Below are 26,006 nucleotides of genomic sequence, written 5' to 3'. Positions count from 1 at the left end.
GGCATTCACTGTCAGAGTAGAGCTGAAGGCTTGTTTGTGTTTGTGTTTTATTGAGGATGTGAGTTAGGGTTAGCAGCAGAGGAGGTGAGTAGAGATTCAGATGCAGACAGCTGCCTTTATCCTCTGAACTGGGCAGCTCCTGGAATCCCTTTTAGAATATTAAGCGCTAAGTAACATTCTTTCTTTCCTAGGAACACTGGAAACTTTGCTGTTACAAGGGCATTGTCAAGGTTACTCAGATTCTGTTACAAGACAGATCTGTCTTCTTTGCATCTTTAAAGCTGTTACGTGTGCTGCCTCTTCTGTCTTCTCTTAAGATCGAAACAGCCGCAAAGAAACGATTTTAAAAATAAGTGTGGCCTTCTTTTTTCCTCATTTCGTGTTTACTTAAAAACGAAAAAGAAAACCCTGCTATTAAGAGCTCTGTTCGTCCCCAGAAACATATTCCCTTGAAGAAACATCTCTCGGTTTCTACCGCTAGGCCCCCACCTCCGCGTAAAGAAATAAATAAAATAGACACCTGGGGATTAGGGGTGTTTTTGCTGCAAGATTGGTAAGAAAACTGCAGTGAGCAGCAGCCAAGTCGGGTCCTGGAGAGGGGATTAGCACCAAAAAACTGAGGTCGGTCGGCCAATAAGAGGGAGCCTGCCAGGGGCCTGGGGTGGTCCCAAAGACTGAGGGCCGAGGAGGTAGTGCTTTCGGCCCGGCAGCGCTAGGAAGCGGTGACCGGTGTGGGCGGCCGTGCGTGTGCGCACGTGTGCGCGCCTGCCCCGGGGCCCCGGCGACCACCTGTCACTCACAGGGGTGGCCGGGCGGCGGCCGGCGGAGGCACTGCCCATGTGGCCTCCGAGCCGCCGCCGCGGAGACGCGGTAATCCCCTCCTCCGCCCCCGCCGGGCCCCCGCAGCCGCCGCCGATTGGTCGCCCTTTGCTCCCTGACCCCCGGGCCGCCTCCGCGGCGGACGCTTCCTGCTCGGGCGCCGCGCGGCGCTCCCGGCCGGGGCGGAGCTCGGGCGCCGGGCGCGCCCCGCCCTCGCCGCCAGCCGCGCCGGAGGAGGAGCCGCCGCGCCCTTCCCCTTCCTCCGCTCCTCCCCGGCCCGCGCCCGCCGCGGCCCCAGGCAGACTCGCGAGCAGCGGCCGCGGCCGGCGGCCGAGTCGGGAGGATGCGGCGGCGCTCGCGGATGCTGCTCTGTTTCGCCTTCCTATGGGTGCTGGGCATCGCCTACTACATGTACTCGGGGGGCGGCTCCGCGCTGGCCGCGGGCGCGGGCGGCGGCGCCGGCAGGAAGGTGAGTGGGGTGCCTGCCCGCGGCCCGGCCCCCGGAACCCCCGGCGCCCATGCGCCCGGGCCCCGCCGCCGAGGCCCCTCGCTCGGACGCGGCGCCGGGGACCGGGGGGTTTCCTGGGCCCTCCTGCCCTTGTCCGCCCGGATCTCGGCTCTGGCCATCCGCCCCCGCCTTGGGCCTCGCGACCGAGTCCCTGGGGCTGGGGGCGCCGCCGGCCGCTCGGTGGTCTCCGGGCTCGGGAGGGGGCGACCCCGCGCAGCTCCCGGGGTTGGGGTCGCTGACGCCTCTAGTCGCCCCCTGTCCCCGCTCTCTGCTCCTCTTAATGTGAGTGTCGTCCGGCCGCCGGGAGCCCAGTCCCCTGCGGTGAGAAGTTTGGGGGTGTATTTGGAAGCACAAAAGGGGGTGGGGGGAAGGGAGAGAGGCGGCTGCCTTTCCAGCGTGTCACGTACCTTGGGAGAGAGGAGTCCAAGTTTCTTTTCAGCCCTTTGAAACCAGCCACTGCCGCCCCCTGCCTCCCCTCGCCGCCGCGCCGCCGCGCCGCGGGGAGGGGGCAGTTCTGGGTCTCGCCCGCTTCCCCTGGGGGCGGGAGCGCAGCCAGCCCCGCGCCCGGCGGAACAGACCGCGCTGGCGGAGCGGGCGGAAGGCCCCCGCGCCCCGGCTGAGGCCAGCCGCCCACACCCCCGACCGCCCGCTCCCTGCCCCGGTGCTCGCCTTGACCGGCTCGGTCGGCCCTTCAGCGCGGCCCCCGAACCCCGCCTTTCCCAGCCCCTCGCCCCTGGTCAGTGGGATGGTCCCTCTGCTGAGTGCGTTCTAGATGGGTTCCGAGGGCCGAGGGGTTGGGCCGTGGGGACCGCGTGAGCTGCTCTGCACAGCCAGCCGCTCTAGGAAGGAAATGGAGCGCCTAGGGCGCCTGGCCTTGCGATCCTGCTGGGAGAGGGGGCTCTGGGCGGTGCGCATGCCGCCAGCGGGTTTGTTGTGTTTGATAACTACCAGGCTTTGAAAGTGACCCCACACCGTGTAACCTCTATACTGTGACGTTTAGTGTCAGCGCAAATCCAGGAAATTCTGAGTAATGAAGGTGGACCATGGGTTGAACTGGAACCAGAGAATGGTATCCCGGAACAAGCAAGACGCTAGTAACTGGATGAAGAGCCTGTAGCCCTAAAGTGAGACCATAAATGTCAACGCTGAGGTCTGGCTACTTCAGAGGTTTCCTTCCGTCTGTCCTTCTTTCCTTCATTCTCAGCTGAAGGTATTAGATGGAGACAGGTGTCTGATTCGTGGTAAATTTCTTAGACTATATCTAGAGGGGCAAAAAGGAAAAGGCTTCTCATGTACAGAATTGGCCTAGCTTGTTTCTGAGCTGACAGGTTCTCTTAGCCCTGTCTTTTCCCTCTTTTAATCCAAGGAACTGTTATTCAGGTTCCTGGAGTTTGCTCATCCTTGCATGAAGAGCGGTGCTCCCAGTGCACGCAGTGCAGCCCTTTGAAAACTGGTCATATTAAACTGGAACTATTTCAGAAGCTTCGCTTCCCAGCAAACGGTGCTTTCGCAGGTCCATGTAGCCTGGTGTGCTGGTGAGACCTGGCAAAGCTTCCTGCCTTTCATGTGAAAGAAAACCAAATACACAAGCCGTGTTTTGTGATCCCCTTTCCTTGGTCCGAAGCTTTCATTAGCACATGCGGTTGGAAACAGCAACGGGGTGGCATTAGCATCTGGAGAGGTTGACTTCTCCCTGGTGGGCTTCAGCTGGTGGATGGTTTTCGAAGGGTCTTCCAGTTGATCCTTGAAAAAAAAAGTTATAGTCCTAGAACTCCCTGTGGCCAGGTGGCAGTAGGAAGGTTCAGAGACCACATAGAAAAAAGTGTGGGAAATGACCGGTTGTACAGGATTGGTGATTTGGGGATTCTATTCTTTTTGTCAGTGAACCATAAAATTTAACCCTATCCCTTAGAATGGTTTGGCAGTTCATCAGTTGAAGAAGAGTTGTGTACATGCAGTAGCTTTTGAAGTTGGAGAAGACTAGTTAATATGGCTTGGACCTGTATATTGAAGAGAACACCCTAAGACTGTTTCTGGAGGAGTCAATAGAACCTGTGTCCTGAATTTCTTAGTCTAGAATATAAAACTGCATGGTCTTTTCTCCCTCCTGAGTTGTTTCCATGGATTCAGAGACTAGAGTCTTCAAATTTAGTTCATCCTCATGATAAAAGGAAATGTATAGATTTTCTGGCTTGTAAAGTATGGACATAAAAATGCTAAGGTAGAATGCGTATATAGGCAGAACTTAAATACTAGCTATAGTTTTTTAGGTGTTAAGTGGACTTATATTTCTTCTTTCATTTTATACCATTCAAGTCAAGAGTCTAATTCCACATTTAGTCAATTTCTCTTCACCTTGACATTTTCCACAGGGTACCAGGCTTCAGTATTAGGCTTTGGGGGACTGTTTGTCTGATGGGAGCCTGACTAGAGTTTCTGCTGCTTCAGCACCCAGCCCAGGCTTGTCACTGTGTGCCCTGCCTGTTGAATAACTCCTCTGAGGACGGTTATTCTCCATCTGGTGAAACCCAGAGAACCCACTCACCTCACAATGCAGGTTTAATCAACTCAGTAGGAGCAGAGACTGCCCTAATCAGGACTCAAAGCTGAAGTTCAGGTTGTGTGGTCAATGCAACCTGACCATATGCACACACCTGACCTTTGTGCATAATATTGCTTGGGATTATATTTTATTTACTTTTGCGTAGAGCCTCCCCCCGCCCCATGTTTCTCTCTTTCCCCCAGATTGATGATTGGCACTCGAGGATGCCTTGCCTTTGAGCATCTTAAATACTTTAAAATTTTAATCAGGTTAAGCCTCCTCTGGGCCTTGGTATCTTGGCATGATGGAGCTGCAGAGAAAGGAAGGAATTTCTGTTGGAATGAATGTGCCTCTGGGTGAAGTGTGGCTCTTTTGGTTGGCGAGGGAAGGGTATGTGAAGGATGGTCTCTGGAGAGAGTGTGTGTAGCCCAGGTCCCATTCTCTGTGCTCCCACACCCTTGGGAGGCAGGGGAGGCATTCTCGTAGGGCCCGACCAGGGCCTGTCCTTCTGGTCACTTCCCTTTGCCTTTTCTCCATAGAGGGTGCTGCAGTCCCTGCCCTGGGGTCCAAGCTGGGTGCCTTTGGGTCAGGTATGGAGGGGGTTTCTAGGAGAGGGTTGACCTCTTCTTAAGAGTACCAAGGGGCCTCATTTGGCTGGAGTTGGTACGTTTGTGGAGGAATATGAGAATATACAGTTGAAAGAGTTTGGGACTAAATCATAAAGGGCCTTGAATGCCAAGCTGAGCTGACTTGTTGGTTCATAGTTTGATTGTCCATAGGGAACCACTGGTGTATTTTGAGCTGGGCAGTAGGCATTTAAGGAGAATGGCATGGATCCATTTACTGGCACTAAGACTAGACTAGAGCTTTCTACCTCTTTCTGCCTAGTGACCTTTACTAATTTACCAAACCTCCCTGACCCTCAGTTTCCTCGTCTTTAGAATAGGGATAGTTCTTTAGCTAAAGACTAGAGGCTGTTAGTAGGTGTTGGCAAGCAGTAGGTGCTGAGCAGATGGTGTCTGGAGTGGGGTGCGGGGAGGGAAGAAGTCTGGAATCTTCTTGAAAATATATCAGACTGTCATCTTCTTGTTCTTTAGAGGTTTGTTTTTTTAGTCCTTGATCCATTCCTTCCAGGTTGATTTGGTTGGTTCATTTGGGCCAGTATCATGACCCTGAGTGACATCAAAGACTGCCTTTTTGAGAAGTGGTCTGGGCAACATGCCAGCTCTCTTGTCTCCAGCTGTGGTGTCAGAGTGGGGCTCCTGTCTCTGGGACGCCACCCGGAGAGTGGGTGCAGGACATATCCTTCTTTGGTGGTTATTTAAAACCAGTGGAGTGCCGCTGATCGTGTCCCTGAGTGGGGTTCCTGTGGTGAGGAGGCCGGTCCCCTCCCCCACAACCAGGCTGTAGGCGCCCCTTTCACCCTCCGCCTGCAGGCTTGCTCCTCCTGGCAGGAGGGGAGGTGGCTGTCATCACCCACATGTGGGAGGTGAGGCGAAACACAGTGACTGCTGCGTGCTTTTGTGGACATCAGCAGATCTGTGAGCATGTCCATGAGGGGTTGAGAAGGGGACCCAGGCCACACCCTGCCAGCTAGTCAGTTAAATTCCACTGGAAAGGAGGGTTTGGAGTTGAGATCGGGCATGCAGGAGTTGGGGAAAGCCACTGTACAGCCAGAGAATCTGTCAAATGGCAAATCTGACGAAGTTTCTCTAGGGAAAGTTTTTTCTAAAGAAAATATAAGTGTCACTCCTCTGGAGCACCTTAGGGCTCACACATGACAGGAGCAGGCTGTGACCGATGTTGAGAGCTGAGGGGCTCTTTCCCCAGCCCCCTGGTGGAGAGTAAGAGAGCCCACCGTCCCCAGCATGGAGCAGGCTGGCTTGCTTGGGCTCCATCTGGCCCCCGGAGTGGGCTCGGGGTGCCTTGGGAGCTGTTAGTGTTGTGTGGAGGCTTCAGGCCCCTTTTGAGTCTCCCGTCCCAGCTCCTGGTGAGAGTGGGTCTCCTGTTTGGATCGGGGGAAGAAATATTTGAGAGGCGATCAGAAAAACAATTGGGGTGGGGCAAGGGGAGACATAATTATGTATATGAAACTATATATTGTTTATAATTATGTGATTTTATATACACACACGCATACTCACACTCACAATTTATTGTTGCTGCCATTCATGTTTCTGACATATCTAGGGAGAGAGAAGTCACTTTGGGAAGATGCTGATTTCAAGACAGGCAGTGCCCTGCTGCCTGAACCTCTGGGAAATCCAGTGGTATTTGGCTTAGTGGAGGGAGGTGGTCAGCTACCTGGGGCAGAGACCAGGCACACACAGGAGCTGACTGCCAGGTTCTGGCCAGGATCCTGAGGAGAAGGCAAGGTGTTCCTGGGAGAAATCTGTGAAGTCTCCTAGTGGCCCAGAAGAAATCATGGGGTGAGAAAACAGCCCATACTGGCCAAGCCCACGCCCCCTGTTTGTTCTTCCTCTTTTCTCCCTATGACCCCTGTCCTACGAGCCAGATGGATGTCCAGGTGGAAGCACACCCATGGCCATGTCATACAGCTCATGATGGTGGGAGCCTTCCATATGGATGTTAAATGAACGCCTCTCTCTGGAGTCCCTCTGCCTCCACCTGCCCCACTCTTCCCTCGGGACCCCTGCTCCCTGATCTGCCCCCACTGCAGGGCCTCCCGGACCTGGCCTCTGTGCCCTTGCCACGGTTGTCCTTAGATACGCTGAGCGTCCTGGAGAGACACTGCTTCAATCAGAGCAGGTGTTGGTGCGGCCTTACTGCCCTGACCTGAAGGGTGGCCTCCCCTTGAGGAAGCCTTTGATTCCAGGTTGCTGCTGGGGATGCCTGTCCCACCACCGTGGCCTTGGACCCTTGCCACCACGCTGCCTTATGGTGTGGTTCCTTTGGGAGGACCTCCCAGCACCTCCCCTGATGCTGCCTGGGTGGGACCCGGCACAGGCCAAGTGTGGCGAGGAGCCCTCCTCCATGGGGAGAGTTACGTCAAGCGTGTTGGTGCCAGCCTCCTACAGACACTCCTGTACTCCAAGTAGAGTTGACCTTGTTTTCCTAATTGTGTGAGGATGCGCTGACCTTGGCCACACACTTGACCTGAAGGATGAACCACAGTGTGGAGGTTCTAGTAAAACGTGTCCAATTTATCTGTCCAGTCAGGAAGGAGAGCCTCTTCCACAGGCTTGAAGAGCGAACAAGTGGCTCCCTGAGGAGCACCACCCTCTCAACCTCCCAAGCCCAGGCTTCTGCTCACATCTGCCTCCTGCAGGGCAGACTGAGCCACTGGGTGTTTCTACATTTAGTCATGACCGTGTTATAGGCCCAGGAAGCAAGTGTCATTTTGTACAGTTTGGGTTTCTTAGCATGCCGGGACGACGATGGCACCGATTCGTTGTGGCTGGATTTGAAACAAAACCGTAGCATGGAATCCTACTCCTGGCCTTACATTCAAATAGCTTTTCTTGGCTCTGGGAGTCCTGTGCCCCTGCCCCGACTCTTACGGGGGCTACCTGGTCACTTGTGACTCAGCCTGCCCTTGGTCTGCCCACCTGGCCTCCCAGCGCTTCACGCCTACTACCTGGTCCTGCCTAGTGAGTCTCTGGAAGGAGGAATGGCCTGGGCACCAGGGAGAGTGTTGCTGAGTTCCCAGAGCCCAATCCAGGACTAGTATTTTGGCAGGGGTGGGGGCGCCTGGGGGCGGCGGTCACTGTAACGCAGGCCCCCTCAGGCTTGACACAGTTGGCATTTTGAACCAGATAACGTTTGTTGGGGGCAGGGGGCTGGCCTGTGCACTGTTGATATTTAGCGGTGCTGGATGCTAGTGGTACCACACTTCTCAGCTGTGACCATGTCTACAGGCCTTGCCAGGCATCCTGTGGGATAGGCTCGCCCTCACTTAAGAACCACTGCTGTGGTCAGCATGAACTTGATTTTTTTTTTCTCCCTGAGGGGTGGGGCACTCGCTTTCCAGGCTTCCCAGGTTCCTTCCATGTGCTGCCAGTGCCCAGATCCTCTGACGGTGGTGGGAGGTTCTTGGAAGGTGCTCTAGAGAGGATGCACCCACAACAATACTCCACGGGAGGCCTTTCCGTTTAGCTCCTTTCTCCATCCGTACTATTTGCTTTGTGAAATGTTTCCCGTGTTCTTGTCCCCAGGCCTCTGTCTGTCCTGAAGTCTCTACTGCCTGTTGGCAGGAGCAGACACGAAAACAGGCTGCGGGCCCTTTCATGGATTCTTCTGATGAGTATTGCTTGACACTTGCCGTGTGCCAGACACTCCTTGGTGTTTGGGTTACAGCAGTGAATAGAGCGGAGACAGCATCTCAACCCCTGGGGAACTTTCACCTTGGGGGCAGTGGGACCAAACACGGTGATAGGCAGTGAAAAGATGTAGTGTGGAAAGGGGCTGAGTGCAGAGGAGAGAGGGGTGCCCCGGAGTGGGCAGGAGTCAGGGAGGGCCAGTTACAGTACACAGAGGGGCCGGTGCCTGCGAGGTGCAGGTTGGGCAGGTTTGAGCCAAGACCCAGAGCAGCAGCACCCCCAGCTTCAGAGTGTCTGACCTGTTGGGTGCGCTCTCTGTGCCTTAATTTCCTTTGCTAAATGTTGAGCCTGTTTTCTTTCTGGGAATCTGTTGCCTCTGGTCTGTCAGTGGTGGAGTTTCCTCTATCCTGTGGCAAGGGCAGGACTTTCGTTCTTTTTTGAAAAATTTATTTATTTTTAATTGAAGGATAATTGCTTTACAGTATTGCACTGGGTTCTACCGAACATCAACACGAATCATCCTTAGGATTGTTTACCCATGTCCCCTCCTTGAACATCCCTCCAACTCCCCCCATCACACCCCTCTAGGTTGCTCGCAGCTGGTTTGAGTGTCCTGAGTCACACAGCAAATCCCCATTGGCTGTCTGTTTTACATACGGTAATGTCTGAATCCCCATTGGCTGTCTGTTTTACGTATGGTGGAACTCAAAAGCCTCTTGATGAAAGTGAAAGAGGACAGTGAAAAGGTTGGCTTGAAGCTCAACATTCAGAAAACAAAGATCATGGCATCTGGTCCCATCACTTCATGGGAGATAGATGGAAAAACAGTGGAAACAGTGTCAGACTTTATTTTTTTGGGCTCCAAAATCACTGTAGATGCTGATTGCAGCCATGAAATTAAAAGACGCTTGCTCCTTGGAAGGAAAGTTATGACCAACCTTGATAGTATTTTAAAAAGCAGAGACATTACTTTGCCAACCAAGGTCCGTCTAGTCCAGGCTATGGTTTTTCCCATGGTCATGTATGGATGTGAGAGTTGGACTGTGAAGAAAGCTGATCGCCGAAGAATCGATGCTTTTGAACTGTGGTGTTGGAGAAGACTCTTGAGAGTCCCTTGGACTGCAAGGAGATCCAACCAGTCCATTCTAAAGGAGATCAGTCCTGGATGTTCATTGGAGGGACTGATGCTAAAGCTGAAACTGCAATACTTTGGCCACCTCATGCGACGAGTTGACTCACTGGAAAAGACTGTGATGCTGGGAAAGGTTGGGGGCTGGAGGAGAAGGGGACGACGGAGAATGAGATGGCTGGATGGCATCACCGACTCTGTGGACATGAGTTTGAGTGAACTCCGGGAGTGTGTGATGGACAGGGAGGCCTGGCGTGCTGTGATTCATGGGGTCGCGGAGAGTCGGACACGACTGAGTGACTGAACTGAACTGAACTGAATGTCTAAATCCCCATTGGCTGTCTGTTTTACATACGGTAATGTCTAAATCCCCATTGGCTGTCTGTTTTACATATGGTAATGTCTAAATCCCCATTGGCTGTCTGTTTTACACACGGTAATGTCTAAATCCCCATTGGCTGTCTGTTTTACACACGGTAATGTCTGTTTCCAGGTTACTCTCTCCATACCTCCCTGCCTCTCCTTCTTCCCCCGAGCTGTGCCCACAAGCTGTTCTCGACGTCTGTGTCTCCACTGCTGCTCTGCCAGTATCAGTACCATCTTTCTAGGTTCCATATATATGTGTTAGTATTTGATGACTGTTTTTCTCTTTCTCGGGTCTTTCATTCTTGTTCCTCAAGGAGTCCTGGGTGAGGAGTGTTCTCCTGGTTAACGCAGAATGCATGCTCCCAGTTCACCCTCTCCTTCCTCGGGCTGGGGACCATGCTAGGTGCTGCAGGTTAATTTGTTGCTTGACTTTGGGGCCTGTGCTCATGCCACAGCCTTCGTGGTGTGATTTCTGAGCTGGTCTCTGCAGGGCTGGCTGAACTGGGTGAACATCCCTGTCCACTGTCAGGCTCACCACTCAGTCACACGGCTCCTTTGTAGAGTGCTTTCCACACACACCGCCATTTAATGAGAAGTCCCGCTGGGTCCTGCACACCTGCTCCTGTACAGAGTTTCCACTGGGATATTGTCTCTGTGAGTTGCTATGGGTGGGGAGGCTTGTGGTTTTCTCATCTGCAGGAAATAGGAGGTTAGGGGCCTGCCTAGTCCCCGGGTTTTGGAGAGGTTTTTCTTGGCAGTGGGGTTGTGTTGAAGCACTGTGATCTGTGATATTTGTAGGAAATAAAGTGGACATGTGATTTCATTGCCTGCAGCTCCTTTAGGGAGTTCTCAAGCAAGAGCATCAGCTGCTTTTCATAGTAGTTACTGGCATTCACGAGGGATCTTTAGATGCCTTGTTGGGGTGTGGTGCGTGCTGTGCCACCAACGAGTTTCTGGATAAAAAACCAGAACGTGGACGTTGCTTCAGAGGAAAGGTCATTTTAAAGACGTCTGACTCAGGAGCCACCATTCAAGGTTTCTTCATCCAGGGGCTTGTCCAGAAAGAAAGCGTGTCTCCTCTTGAAGGGTGCTGTTCCAGAAGGGGGACACACTTCAGATGAGTCACCCTGTGGGAACTTTAGGAGTAAAGGCCTGTGTTTTAGCGACACCCGTAAATGAACGCTGACTCAGGTGTGCGAAGATATGTGACCATCCTGGAGGCTGAGCTGGCTGGCCTGGCGTGGGAGGCCTTGGAGTCATTGCCCTGGTCCTTCCTACCTCAGGGGCTACCCCACTGACCTAGACTGTGAGCGCTTGCTCTGTGACCTTCAAGGCTTGTCCCCTTTCTCCATTCCCTCCTCCCACTGTCCCACTCCCATTTCCCTGCACAGTGAGTGATATACCTGTTTTCCTTCCTGTCTCACTTCTGGTGTCCCTGTGTCTGGAATATGCCATTTTTTGTCAAATCTAAGATGCTCTTATTTGTAAAACCATTATCTTATGTACCACTAGGAAAGAAAAAAACAGTTTCCATTGTATTGTGGTTTCTTATCAGTTAACATTTTTATTTTCTACTTATTTAAAGAGCTCTTTTAGACTTAATTAGACATCGATTTTTCCATTTATCATTCTTGTGCGTAGATAAAAAGGAAAATATATGTGAAATACATCTTCCAGTGTCTGCCTTTTGCCTCAGAGATGTTTGTGTCTGTTTATCTGAGACAATAGTCTTCTTCCTCTGTACCTCCAAGCTCTGGTGGACGCAGTGTTTCCTGGGGCCCTGGGCTCTCACCATCTCTTGGCATCATGTAGAGTTGGCCAACTTTTGACTCTTCTGGGAATTTTATCTAACTTCCCAGTTCACCCTCCCCTTCTGTCCCACTTGATTTTGTGTCTGGAGATTACATTGCTTTAGTATTGCTTCTGAAATTTTCTTCCAAGGTACTGACCTGCATCCTGCAGACTCTGCTGTAGTGTGTCTTGTGTCGAGCAAGTGCTGGTCATGATGGTATGTTACGGCCCAGGCCACGATAGTTCTTTGGCTACAAGAACTGTCCCTATTCTAAAGACAAGGAAACTGAGGGCCAGAGAGGTTTGGTAAGTTAGTAAAGGTCGTTACACAGAAAGAGATAGAGTGCTGTAGCGGTAGCCGTGAGGCGTTGGCCACTGTGAGGGCCAGCTCAGTCTCATCCAGACTGTGGCAATAACGCGCATTTACGGATTCTCGCTCAGAGCCTTTCTGTTTCTCATGTGTCAGCTACCTTCTCTGAGATCGCAGCTCCAGACCTTGACCTCAGTGAGGGGGAATTGGTTCCGTTACGTTCCGTTCTGTCACTCAGTCGTGTCCGACTCTTTGCGACCCCGTGGACTGTAGCCTACCAGGCTTCTCCGTCCATGGGATTCTCCAGGCAAGAATACTGGAGTGGGTTACCGTTCAAAATATGTGCATTTACACCTGTTCACTCACAGTCCCCAGAATCCTTGTAAACTGAAGGACTTCCTGCTTTTTATTTTTTGAGAGATGCACAGTTGATGAGCACCTTCAAAACGTTTTTGAGCGTTTCTGGCTACGAGGTGCCCTGTTAAGTGCTGGGGTCTGCAGACGTGAACATGGTGTTCTGCCACCCTGTAAGAAGTTCACAATTGCTCACCAAAATAACTCGAGAAAGACCTAAGAAATAATAATTAGGAAAAAAAAATAATAATTAGGGGTAACTTGAATAGGGACTGGATAGTAGATGAAATTTAAGGCTTCATTATTAATTTTATTTAGTGGCAGTAATGGCCTTGTGGTTATGTTTTTAGAAAATCCTTACCTTTTATAGATATAAACTGAAGTATTTATGCACACAGTGACACCACCACTGTTGGAAAATTGTGAGGGAACAAGATTGACCGAGTGTGCTGTTGAATGACTGACGGGCACCCGGGGTTCATAATACTACTTTATTTTTGCCTACTTAGAAAATTTTATTTAAAAAGTTTTAAAATTTTATAGGTATATGTAACTTAAATTAGCAAACCAGAAGAAAACTAGTATTTTTTAAAAAGCAAAGTAACACTGTAATACAGTCAGTGAAAGGTTTCTACTCCCAGTTTACAGTAGCTGTGTGTGTGGAGGGGTGTGAGCTTCCCCTCCGCAACCAGTCAGTGCCCAGACAACAGCTGAATGTCCTGCCATTCAGCACAGTTCTGACACTGTCCACCTGGAAATGCATCAGGTCCTATAGGCAAGGCCTCAGTCCTGCAGACTCCCCGCCACCCACACTCCCCACCTTCAGATGTCAATTGCAAGCCCAAATTGTCACCTGTGTTTCTGATCAACATGCTGTAAATCAGAGGTTCCCATGAACTCCTTCTTGGGTTCAGTTAATTAGCTAGAGTAGAAAATTCGTTTATTTACCTGATTACTGAATTGTTACAAATGATATTCAAGGATACAAGTTGAGTCAGGTGAAGAGACACGTCGCAGGAGCTGTGAAGCCCCAAACAAAGGTGCTTCTTCTCCTGGTGTTTGGCCCAGGCTGGTGGCACATGGACATGTTCCAGTTCCCCAGCCCGGAAGCTCTGCAGACTGCGTCCTTTTGGGTTTCTGGAGGCTTCACTCCATAGACACTATTGATCAAGCCATGGGCCACTGGTGACTGAGTCAGTGTCCAGTCCCTCTCCTTCCAGAAAGTCAGGGGGTGGGGCTGAAGGTTGCACCCCTCTATTCATGGTTGGTTCCCCTGCAACCAGCCCCCATCTGCAGGCACTTCCAAAGGCCTCCTCATTGACATCAGCCCAGCAGTGGTGGAAAGGAGCTTGTAGGGAGTAACAGGACACCCATTTCACCTTGTGGATCAGAGGACAAGAGCCCAAGCGGAATAAAAGATGCTTCTGTGGCTCTTACTGTGCAGGAAATCCCAAGGGTTTGGGAAGCTGTGAGTCAGAAATAAGGCCAAAGACAAAATATATATGAGAAATATATTTTGGTCATCTGAATGACCAAAATATATTTCTCATCAATTGCAATATCATAGTCAGTTAAAATATACATAAGCCTCTATGTAATTTAGGAACATCCAGCGATGATTCTTTTTAAAAGGATGCTTCAGAGGTCGCCTAAGATTCTGAATTGTCACCTGTATCACCAGGAAACTATTCTTATGCTTGGTATTGTTTCTTCTCTAAGAATTACCTAAATTCTCTGGAAATTGCTACTTTTTGTGAACCTTTTGATGGGAAAGTAGCAATTTAGGTAGTTTGGGAGATCGCTTACGTTTGGCCAGGTTGCTCAGTGGCCCAGAGATGCTGTCGCTCAGCAGCGTCTGGCATGGATGTCTTGTGACGCTGCCAACCCCTTCTTGTGCGACAGGCAGCGGAGGGCAGAACACACAGATACGTTAACTTCTCGCAGGCAGTTTGCCTGCTGTCACACATGATCCTCTTGAGCTGTGGTTGGTTTGGGAAGCCACGATGGGAGACCTTTAATAAATATATAGTATTCCTTTCTGTTTCCCCCACAGGATATTATTGTGAAAGCCTCATGTTTTTCATTGTATTTGTATATGAGAGATTTTTGATAAATATGTGATGCTGCGTATTTTCTGTGAAGTGTAATTCCTGGTGCTACACATTTGTATCAGGGCTGTGGCCAAGAGGCCTGAGTCATTTTGAGCCGCGGGTCATCAGTCTTTCCTCCCCACCTGCTTGCATGCCTCCTGCCCTCTCACAGGCAGCGTTCTGTCGATCCCGAGGTTATTAACTTGCCCCACCAGTCATGACGTAGCATGGCTGGGGCTGGATTGTTCATATTCCCAAAGCTGCCCAAGATTTGGCCTTTGAGAAGGTTGGCTGCAGCCATGCTGGTCTCAGAACTACAGTCCCGAGTCACCAGTAGGTTAATGGCAGGTTTCTGTCTTGCTGCTGCAGAGCTGCTGCTTCAGCCTGGAAGGTGCTGATTGCCTAGGCTGGTGATCGCTCCTTAACCTTTACATCGCAAAGTGCTGATGTCAGGAGTCAGCCCAGGTTGTTCTTGGGTGGTCTGAGTTCTGGGTCTAAGGCTGGGCATCAGGAAAAAGGCATAACTTGGCTGTCCAGACCTCACACACAAGCCTGCAGAGGCAGGTGAGGCCCCATGAGGCCTCCCTGTGCAGAGGCTGTCGAGGCTTGTCTTCTCTCTGCGCTTGCTGACTTACGAGGCCCCCAATCAGTCCACGTCGAGAAGCTGTTACTTGGGTCTCTCTTGTTTTCCAAAGAAGCGGAATGTAGGTAAAGTATCCCCTCCATGGGCATGACTCCGACTTGGCATGTGTTTATACTTAAGATAGCATTTTCAGCTTAAAGAGTTTTTCTGCCTCACTGGTAGGGAATGCATGGTGGTATATTGCCCCAGAGGGATTTTCTGATCCCTGTTGGCCTGTTACTCCATCCTGCTATCCCAGGGGTGTTTGAAAGCCAAGCTTTCCTAGTCCTGGGAGAGTTTAGCTGAGGCTTCTGCGGGGAGGGGGGCTGCTGTGTATGGGGGTCTGGACTGCCTATGGGATGAATCTGGTGCCCCAGGCCCCCGCGTACTGGGTTGGAGGGGGTGGCTCTGCCCACTTGGCTGGCTGAGTTCCTGTGCCAGTGTCCAGGTCTCTGTGGGCAGCTGGGCAGCTCGACACACCTACACTGGGCAGGTGGAGAGCATCCAGCTCATCCTGGCTCAGGCCAGGGGTTTGGGGGGAGTCTGCAGGGAAGAGCCCAGGGCAATGCTGCCATCAAGCTCTTGGCTGGGTGGGTGGCTGACCTGAGCTGTAATGCTGAGAGGGCCCACAGGAAGTGTTGCCCAGGGGCCACGGCCTGGGTTTGAATTCTGGCTTCTCTAGTTGGTTCTGTAAAGTCAGGCAAGATACTCAGCCCTTCTGTGCCTCGGTTTCCGCATGTACCACCTCTCCTTGTTCAGTTAGAGCGGGCCCTGGTAGCCACATTGTAACCATGGAGGTACAGTCTCATGGTGTCAGGGCGGGAGGGGCTCGTGCCCTTGCCTGGCTGAGCCATCCTATCTGGTTGGCCTCATCAGCCCCTGGCATCTGTGCCCACTGAGCCAGGCTACCCTCCCCCGAACACACACACTGTGTTTAAGCCAAGAGCCTCCTTTCCAGGAAGCACCTCCGCCTTCATGGCACTTGTCTAGGGCCTTCTCCCTGGAAGGGAGGCGAGGACAGGGGTCTGCAGCCTTTGCCCCTCTAGTGAGGAAACAGCCCCGGAGAGGGTGGCTAAGTGTCTGGCGGGCCCCGAGTCTGCAGAGGGAGAGGCAGGAAGCTGTGGGCCAGAACTTTCCCACCCCCTGCCCCCACCAGGACATTGTTTCCCAGTTTTATCTCTTAGTCTCCTGTCTTTGAAAATTATACAAGAATGTGGTTTTTAACTGACTGTATAATTAATTTTTAAAAACTCTTAATTGGCAATTTTTTTCCTATATCTTGAGCTGTTATTATCTGAATACAGCATGTTATTTGAAAACTTTCCCACAAGGTTTTAATTAGTAAGCATTCCTGTAGTCTCATTAGTTCAGTTTCTGATTTGCTTTTGAAACTGTAGGTGAGTGACAAGTGGCTACGAGTCAATAATCGCAGTAGAGACCCCTGTGAGGGCAGGACTAGTTCTGTCGATTAGAACAGTGTGCATGTGGTTTCTGTGACGCCTCTAATTAAGGCAACTTAGAACTAGACTGCAGATTAATAGATATGCTGTGTGATGATTTCAAGACGAATAATCCACCTGGAAACGTGAACTTCGGTTACGGTGATGGAAGGAGGTGGGCTGTGATGTCAGACCTGGGTTCGAATCCTGCTGATACTGCCTATTACCCTTGCTGTGTTTGTCTGTGGGGTGGGAGCTGATGGAAGTGAGTGAGCTGGTGGGGACGATGCTGGTGCAGATTAATGAGGGTTCCTTTAATTTCACTGGCACGTGTGCTCACTGTTCTTTTTCACAGGTGCTTTGGGGGCCACTCTGGGCTCCTCTGAGGGGCGGGGGCCCTGCTGGGAGCAGACACCCAGGTGGAGGGTAACTTCATGGTGTGAATTGGTGACTAGGATATGGATCAGGGCGGAACCCCCGGAAAGACGCTCTCTGCCTTCCGTGTTCTGCCTCCCTCTCTTGGGCCTGTGGAATCGCTGTGGACCTGGCATGCTTCATTTTTGCTCAAGTTGAAGTTCTGGTGCTGAGTGGGGCCAGATATGTCACATTTGGATTACATTTTAAGATAGATATTGTAATTGGCCAAATTCCCAGGGGCACCAAGAGCAAAGCAGACCTAATAGATTAATGGGAGTGATGGAGGAGCTGATGAGATGGTCATTTCATGGGTGTCTGGCTTCAAGTCCTGCCTTTTCAGTCCACAGATGTTCTGGCGGCCAGCTCCTCCTGAGGCCGCGGAGCTGATGCTCCCCTTGCTCCATGCCCCACCCCCTCAGTGTGAGCTGGGGACAGTCTGGCTCTGATACCTTCTGTATTTCCTGTGTTACTTAATTATTCCAGGAAAGTAGTGTTGGAGCTGTAAGAAGGAAGGTGTAGTTTCAGGTCTGTACACATAGATACAGTGGACGAAACCCAGAAACCTAGCTGTTGCCTAAGCTGACAGCTAGGAAACCACATACACAAATCATGCACATTTAAAGTACTAATTAGGGAGCCAGGATGGGGGAGCCGGGAGCCAGGCTAAGAGGTGACTAAAGATCACTTCCAACCCTCTGATGCTTGCAGCACATTAAAATGTTTTGAGATTTAAAATCCCATTTTAAGACACTGGTCTTTCCTTGAAAAAGCTGTCTTAGTTGCTAAATGATACCCAGAGAACATAGACGAAGGTGGTCGGCATTCAGCATGTGGTTTCTTCTGAGTGATGGCTGGGGGCATGCTGCGTGTGTGCGTGGTGTCTCTGGGGTGATCGGGAGCAGCTGTAACTGTATGTGCTTGAAGATCCCCAGGCCTCTCTCAGCCCTTCCCTGTGCGGGGCCCCACTGTCCCTTCCTCTGATCTGTCTGTGACAGAGGGAGGCAGTGCCTGAGACAAGCAGGGAGAGGAGCCGGGGCCGTGGGTGGGCCTGATGTCTGCTCGACCAGCCCTTGAATATCGGGCCACATGCATGTGGAGTGGAGGGTCTGTATCTGCAGGGTCCTGCTGACCCAGCAGAGAATGGGGCTTACAGCTCCCCACCACCCCACGTCCCTCACCAGGTGCCACTGTTGACACCAGAACCCCCAGCCAGCTGCACACCTGCATCCAGTAGACCAGCGGTCACCAAACTTCTTGACACCAGGGACCCGTTTCGTGGAAGAGAGCTTTTCCCCAGACCAGGGTATGCTAGCAGTGGGGAGCAGCTGTAACTATAGGGGAAGCTTCTCTCATTTGCCCTTTGCTCTGTGGCTCAGTTCCTCACAGACCAGGGACCAGTGCTGGTCTGTGTCCTGGGGTTTGAGGACGCCTGTCGTAGACTGAGCATCTTGATGGCCAGCACCTGCTCAGCTCCTCCGCTTCCAGCCCTCCTTCCTTACAGAGATTCATCAGTAGCCAGGGTGTACCCAGCCCAAGGGAGGCCACAGGGAGTGAGGCAAATGAGGGTCTGGGAACATGCATTCTGGGTGGGACTAGGGTTGGGGGCCACCAAGGCAGTATCAGATAGCTCTACGGGGAGCTCCACAGAAGCTCATCAGAAAGGACTGAAGAGGGCATATTTGAAGGAGAACTAATGTCTTGAAGGGTATTCTGGCAGACTGTCCAGGCATGGAGAACATCATGTGCAAAGGTCCTGGGGCCAGATGAACTTGATGTGCTTGTACAGTGTAAAGCAAAAGGGTCAGCAAATGGAGGTATGGTGGACAAGGGCCCCACAAGGTCAGAGAGTGCTCAGGGCTTGGTTGCATTCCAGTCACCGTATTCCCTGCATGTGGCCTGGCACCCAGCACACTGTAGATGCTGTGGTTGGTGTTTTGTCAGCTTTAAGTTGAGACGGAGACTGGTGGGGTCCTGGTGACGACAAGGGCCTTGCGCCCGGGCTCAGGGAAGGGTCTGTGTGAGACGGCCCGGCCCCTGCTTCCCCCTCCCTGGACTTTGCTTCTTCTGTATGACCCAGCCTGGGGTTAGCAAGTCACTGTGCCACTTTCACGCAAGTGAAAGCTTACTCTTTGGTAGCATCTGTTGAAACGCATGATGCGACCTGTGAAGGGTTTGAAGTTGACCTCCTAAGTTGAGGGGGGAGCTTGGGTGCCCCAGATATATGCTGAGTGATTGGGGAGGTTTGTCCACCTTTGTGGGTTGTAGAGAAACAGTGATAGGATTTATTCCAGGGCTTGGGGTTCTGAGGAAGCGATAGAAGAAGAAATTATGTCCTCTGTTATTTGGGGAGTTTGGAGGCACTGATGGCATCTGGAGTCGCTGGAACAAGAAGTCAGTGAGTGGACGCGCATCCCTGCCCTGCGTTCAGCAGTGGTTAGTCTCCTGGTGGTGGTGGGGAGGGGGTGGCGGAAGGCACAGGTCAAGGGGAAGGCAGGGAGGGCAGCAGAGGGGGCACAGGAGGGGGAAGACGACTCACCCGATGGACATTGGGCTTTCGGTCTCTTACATTTTTTGGGGGTTTTCTGATTGGTCAGGGAGGAAAAAGAGTTGTGAAATGAGCAGGTTTCTTTGTGTGCTAAGAGATTTATTTTCCTTTCACCCTTGTTCCTCCTCCTTCATTTCACTGGTGCACAGAACAGACTTTTGCAGAAATGAAGACTCAGTTGCAGCCTGACTCACTGGGCAGGAGCTGTAGGAGTAGTTCATAACTTGTCATTTAGTAAAGGCTATTCGGCACACAGCCGTCTTCCCAGCTAAGTGTCTGCCCCTGCAGTGCCTGGTGGAGCTGGAGCCTGGTTCCCTGGATCCTGTCTCAGCCCTCCTTCCTGCTGTGTCTGCACACAGCTGTCTTTTCAAGGCTCTGTCACCTCATCTGTGAGGTGGAGACAGAAGACTTTAGGGGCTGTTATAAGGGTTAGATGAGGTGTTGCCTCTCAGGCACTTATTAACCCTGTGCCCATCAGTAGAAAGTGTTCTGTACATTGTGTGGGGGTGTGTGTGTGTGTCTGCTTGCCCCTTAACTCAGCTGCTGGAAAGTCATTTTATGTCTGCAGCTACACACACATACACTTGTGCACACACATGCATGCACACACACATGCAGACATGTGCGTGCATCTTTCCTTCTTCCTGGCCAAAAAAGGTGTACCTGGCACACTTCATTAGAAATGTGAAGTTGTTTTGTGGAGCTCAGCACATTTGCTTCCATCTCAGGGAGCAAGGTGTTTCACCTGTGAAGGTGCTGGCGGAGGTGGAGGTGGGATTGCAGCTGGGCCCAGCTTGCGTGCTCTTCTTTCACGTGCTGGGCCCTGAGCAGGCCGCTTTGAACCCAGCACACCCTGCCCTGGGGAGCAGGGACCCGCCGGTTGGAGCATGCTTAGTGTTCATATTTTAAGAACTGTCTCATCTCAATGGCAAGCCACTCTTGCCTAGATAATCCCATGGATGGAGGAGCCTGGTGGGCTGCAGTCCATGGGGTCACTCAGTCGGACACGACTGAGCGACCTCACTTTCACTTTTCACTTTCACGCATTGGAGAAGGAAATGACAACCCACTCCAGTGTTCTTGCCTGGAGAATCCCAGGGACGGGGGAGCCTGGTGGGCTTCCATCTATGGGGTCACACAGAGTCGGACACGACTGAAGTGACTTAGCAGCAGCAGCATCTCATGACCAATCCTAATACTGAATCTCACAAATGAAGTGTCCGCAGGGTGAAGGGGTTTGCTTATAGATTGCACTCGACTTGCTGCATTAAAGGGAAATCTCAAGGATTGCTGTTTACAATAAAAGTAATGATCAGCATATATGGCAATGACTTGTTTGGAGCTTAAAGGAAATGCAGCCTACTTCCCAGACTGAATAAATATCAGGAGTGGCCTAGGTTTTCAGTAGTTGAGCAGTCTTGGATTTTATTTTCCTGTCTTAGTTTACTCTGGGTGGGGTTGGTTTGTCTTCACTGTTGTTTTGAGGGAGGAGGTGTGATCCTATGTGTGAGGGTCAGTGACCATGTGGATGTAATTCTCAAGAAAAACTCTGATCAAGTACCAGCTGATCGAAAGCATCAGGAACTTTTTCATGATTAGAGGACACAGACTGTCAGCCACTCGGGAAAAATGAACAAAGCTGTCCCTTCCAGTCTGCTGTGAAATTGGTGGGTGATGGTCAGCACCCTGCACAACACCCTGTCTGTTCCCTCAGAGCCCTGCATGTGCCCATTTGAGTGAGGGCAGAAGCTATCCAGCAGGGACCCTTGGCCAGGAGCTGAGACCCTCGGGGAGCATCAGGTGGTGCAGGCTGGGACACAGGAGTTGGGTGGTGCCCATGCTTCTGAGGTTCCTGAACTTAGGCCGATTCCTCTGTTGGAGAATAATAACTGCATAGAGTTTACAGATGCTGGAAGGGGGTTCTCCAGGGGGGAAGTTGATGTTTTGTGTCTGTTTTCTTTACTTATGTACAATTATGTGTATCTAACACATTTGTAGAAACCTTTGAGGCTTATATGATTATTTTCTTCAAAAGCCCTGGTCAGTTTTTCAATGTGTAAAGAGAGGCCAGTGGGCTATTTCAGGTAGAACTTTGACAGAGAATCACCCTGGGTCTCAGGGTTTCATGCGTTTGGAAACTCAGTGTTATTAGTTCACCTAGGAGGTTATCCATGAAAGTCTGGGGTTTCCATAAACCAGAGCTGTAAACTGTTGAAAAATAAGGATAGCAATTCATGAATTACTAATGGAGCTGAGCCTGGGTGAGAAGGCACACATGTTGGGTGACAACTGTGTTCTCGTAGGTGAGCTTCCCTCCCTCTGTGGAAGTTTGAGGAATCAGCCTTCACCCTTCTGGGGATATTTCTGTGCATGGAATCAATACCCTTTCCCTAGGGTACTGAAGAGATGCATTTTTCAAAAAACTCAGTGTGCAATGTTTTAAACTATTGTCTCAGCTCCAAGTCCTTGTAGACTCTGCTCTGTGCCACCAGAGCTAGGACTCTGCAGAGCACACTTGTGCCCTGGGGGAGGCGTGGTCCAGGGGGCAGCAGAATGGGAGGCAGAGAAGGGGCTTGGTCCTTCTTGTGGCTCCCTGCTCCGGAGCAGCCCCACAAACCTGTCTCTGTTTCTGCTGCCATGAAGACTGTGGTGTGTCCTTTCCCAGCATGGACAGAAACAGCCTCACTGTTCCCCACCCATCCTAAATACCCATCACCAGCTGATCAGCCCCCTTGCTCAGGGTTGGCCTCAGGCCCCTTCCTCGTGAGTTTGTGAGGCTCACTAATTCCGCTTCTTCCCTGGTTCCCTCCACCCCGGGGCGGCAGCTGCTTTCTGCACTTGCCAGCTGACTGATACCTTAGAGTTTTCTTTGTGTCCTGTCAGTTACCTGGCCAACAACCTGATAAAGCCTCTATTTAGAAGCTTGTCCGTTGTCTGAATTCTAGAAATTGGATCCTGACTGTTGCACCTGACTTTCTTCTCAACATTCTTCAGTAATCAGTCAACAGAACTGTTTCCCCCAAAAATGTATTTTGCTGAATTATATCATAACCTATTTTACATTCCTTGGATTTCTTGCTTCAGTTTCTCAGTGAATCTGTGACACTGTCTTCTCATCAGCTACATTTGTAAATCGTCGTCAGCTAGAGTAAGCGATTTCCTAGAAAGATTGCCACAGATGGCTCGTGTCATTCATTCTGTTGGTTCTTTTTGGCTTTATTTTGGGAGGGTGACATTTTACAACCTTACCTCCAAATTCTGTGTCCATTACACAACAGCTCTGAAATTTCCTTCTACTTTTAGATGATGGCTGTTGTGTACTTAAGCTGTGTATACTTTTGAAAAGATTCGAGGCACCTTATGTGAAAAAGCATATTCTGTGTAAACAGATGTGTTAAAGAGTTTAAAAATTTGGGGCCATATGATGGGGGGAGGGGGAGGGCAGGGAGAAGCAGGAGAGAGGATGAAGAAGGAAGTGTGAAGGGTGCCAGCTCCGAGGTTCATCCCCAGCAAGTCCTGGGGGTGTTCCCATCTGTGTGACTCCGCTCTTCAGTGTAACCCTATATAATCCCAGTGGGGATTGTCGTCCCCATTGACAGCAGAGCCCCAGCCCCAAAGAACTGCCAAGCAGAGCTCCAGTGTGCGTGCTTCTCAGCAGGTCTGAATCTTGGTAGCCGAAGCAAATGGAAACTGTGGTGGGTTGCATAGCTCTCATTTTCTAATAAAATGAAGCATTTCTTGTGAAAAATTGACATGTTCTTAGCACACAGACTTGATAAGATTCCCATAGACTTCAAAAGACTCAAAGACTTCAAATCTCAAAGACTTTCCAATGAGAACTGACTCACTGCAAGAGACCCTGATGCTGGGAAAGATTGAAGGCAGGAGGAGACAGGGACGACAGAGGATGAGATGGCTGGATGGCATCACCGACTCGATGGACATGAGTTTGAGTGAGCTCTGGGAGGTGGTGATGGACAGGGAGGCCTGGCGTGCTGCGGTCCGTGGGGTTACAGGGAGTCGGACACGACTGAGCGACTGAACTGAGACTTCAAACATCGTTGAGTATCGTAACGGATAGTGTCCGTTGTGGGAAAAATTATCGAATACTAGATACTGGGATGCAGATGTGGCCTTTTATTTAGATCAGTTCCTGAAGCGGAGGTGGGAGCCCCAGGTTGTCGCCGTGTAACGGCCTGTCTGAGCAGAGGGCGCGGTGCCCTGTCCGTGGCCAGACCCACAGCTCTGACCTGGTCAAGGGCGCGTGGGCTGTGTCCCTCAGCCTCCAGATCACCTTACTCAGCAGGGACAGCGTGATGTGTTGCTAAGAGGTCAGGCTTTTGAGAAGTGGATTTGAATCTGCCCTGCAGCATTTTCTGGCCATGTGAGGTACTTAAGCTCTCTAACCTTAGTTTCTCCACTTATCAAATGGGAGCAGTCTCAGCCTTACTGTGCTTAGGATGGAATACGCGTACTTCCCTCAGAACAGTGGAGAGTTTGGCTCAAAGGAGTTTATATGGTGAACTAAAGCCATCAGGAGAGGAGCGGTCAGAGCCAGACAGCTTAGGGAGGGGAGATGAGAGGGGCGGTGAGGCTGACCCTGAATGTGGGTAGGTGTCTGGCTCTTGTTCCCACGGGTCTGCACGGGGCGCTGCTTCCCCTTTTATAGATAGGAAACAGGCTGAGACACACACAGCCTGCCCTGCGTCAGGTGTGCTCGCATCCGCCAGCCTTCTGGAGGTGTCCTTGCCCAGCGGCCTTGGGGGTGTGACCCCAGGCTGGCGCGGCCCTGCTCTGAGAGGCCTGGCAGCTGCCCTTCATTCTCCTTGGAGCCGAGCTGCTGGGCTGTGAGATGTCCAGGTCACTGTGCTAGACAAGGGAGCCTTGGAGCTCCCGGGGGCAGGCAGGCTGTGGTGGGGGAGACTGGGCGAGAAGGACCCTGCACTCGGCAGGCGCCCACCCCGGAGGCCTGAGAGGCGCTGAAACGCTGCTGTGTTAGACACGGGCTTCTTGCAGGAAGGTAGCTGGCATGGCCACGTGTCGGAGAGTACTTGCCGTAGTGCCTCATGTCACTGAGCCGAGCCAGCTCCTGCCCAGCTTGCTGTCCATCTTAAGAAGACTGTATGCCAGTCTGCATGTGTGGTGTCTTCTCATTCTCGAAAATAGTGCTCTCCCTAAGTCGTGTCTGATTCTTTTGTGTCCCCATGGACTGTAGCCCACCAGGCTCCTCTGTTCATGGATTTTCCCAGCAGGAATACTGAGTGGGTTGCCATTTCCTTCTCTGGGGGGGGGGGGGTCTCCCCCGACCAGGGATCGAACCTGTGTCTCCTGCATTGCAGGCAGATTCTTTACCACTCAGCCACCAGGGAAGCCCTTAGGATGTGCCAAGTTAGGTTGATCCATGACAGAAAACTTTCCCTTTTAAGGGGATTTTACTTACTGAGCCAGACGTGTTAAAGATGTACTCTGTGTGATAATTATGACTAAAGAACTCCTGTTGATTGCAGATGAGTCATTTGCTCCAGTGCTTTCCGTGTGGTGTTTGTTAATGTGCGACTCTTGTCACTGGAGGCTTCTGCGGAGCAGGTAGCGGCTGCTCCTGCCCAGGGCAGAAGGCAGCACCCAGGCGTCCAGTCCTCTCCCTCCCTCCCTCCACTTGCCAGGACCTCCTTAATGTTTCTGCATTTGACCCTCAGCTTACTTGAATTTTTTTTCCATTAGGCAAATTAGTCCTTATTAATTCCCAATTAACTCCGTTTTTCTAGCCCCGGGGGTGCCTGGTTGAGAACTGCTGTCCATGCTGAGTCTCCTTAATACCCGTCCCTTTATTTATTCTCAAAGATAGAATCGATGTGGTCTGAAGCATGTGCAGTCACAGAATCTCAGAGACTTGAAGCCTCGAAGGCGTCCTTTCTTTTGGGGTTTAATTCACGCAGAGGTCCTCCAATTCAGTAAAGACGTTCCTTTAGCAACAGATGGTAAACAGATTCCACAGAATGAGTAATTCCTTCATTTCTGTCTGAATGGTTTGTTTAGAAGCAAACAAAATGATTCCCTCTTCCTATTAAACTTGTGAGAACATCAGAATCATACTAAGTTACTGTCCAAAGCTGTGGCTGGAAACAGGGAAGGAAAGGAACCAAAAATGAAAGGGCTTGTCTGGCATTTCACAACTCAGACCCAGGGTCACGGGACTGTGTACACCAAACTCTTAATTTAATGAACCATTAATCCAAATTGTTAAAACACTGTGTATTTCACTCACTAGATATAATTTTTTATCATATTAACATTAACAGTTTTCAGTGAACCAAGTAGATTTCCTTCCTTTTTATATTTTCTTTTAAAAATTATTTAAAATTTTAAAAATTGTGGTAAAATATATGTAACATAAAAGTTTCCATCTTAACTATCTTTAACTGTCCAGTTCAGTGGCATTAAGTACGTTCACATTGTCTTGCAACCATCACCACCAGCCATCTCCAGGACTTCCTCATTTTGTAAAACTGAAACTCCGCCCCCTTTAAATACTAGCCCCGCCCCAACCCCGTCCCTGGCAACCACCACTCTACCTTCTGTCTATGAATTTGACTATTAAAGGGACCTCATATGAATGGAGTCATAGAATATTTGTCCTTTTGTGATCGATTTACTTCATATAGCACAACATCTTCAAGGTTTGTCTGTGATGTAGTGTGTGTTAGAATTTCCTTTGTAAGACTGAATAATATTTCATTGTGTGCATCCATTGATCATCTATTGATGGATGATTGTATTAACTCCACCTTCTGGCT

General features: G+C 51.0%; 1 protein-coding gene across 1 annotated transcript in view; it reads left to right on the top strand.

The window, feature by feature from the left end:
• The first annotated feature begins 1,055 nt into the window (after window positions 1-1,055).
• The window catches only part of GALNT2 (polypeptide N-acetylgalactosaminyltransferase 2), a 172,448-nt gene continuing 147,497 nt past the window's right edge, over window positions 1,056-26,006 (top strand). Inside the window, exon 1 of the mRNA XM_055425862.2 lies at window positions 1,056-1,288. Within this exon, the coding sequence (XP_055281837.1) occupies window positions 1,163-1,288 (126 nt within the window). The 5' untranslated portion in view covers window positions 1,056-1,162. The remainder of the gene's footprint in view (window positions 1,289-26,006) is intronic.

The sequence above is a fragment of the Moschus berezovskii genome, chromosome 12 (assembly GCF_049115385.1).
Source record: "Moschus berezovskii isolate FMDL1 chromosome 12, NW_MosBer_1.0, whole genome shotgun sequence".
Lineage (NCBI taxonomy): Eukaryota > Metazoa > Chordata > Mammalia > Artiodactyla > Moschidae > Moschus > Moschus berezovskii.
Note: the sequence above shows the minus strand (reverse complement) of the source record. Positions and strands in the feature narration are given on the sequence as shown.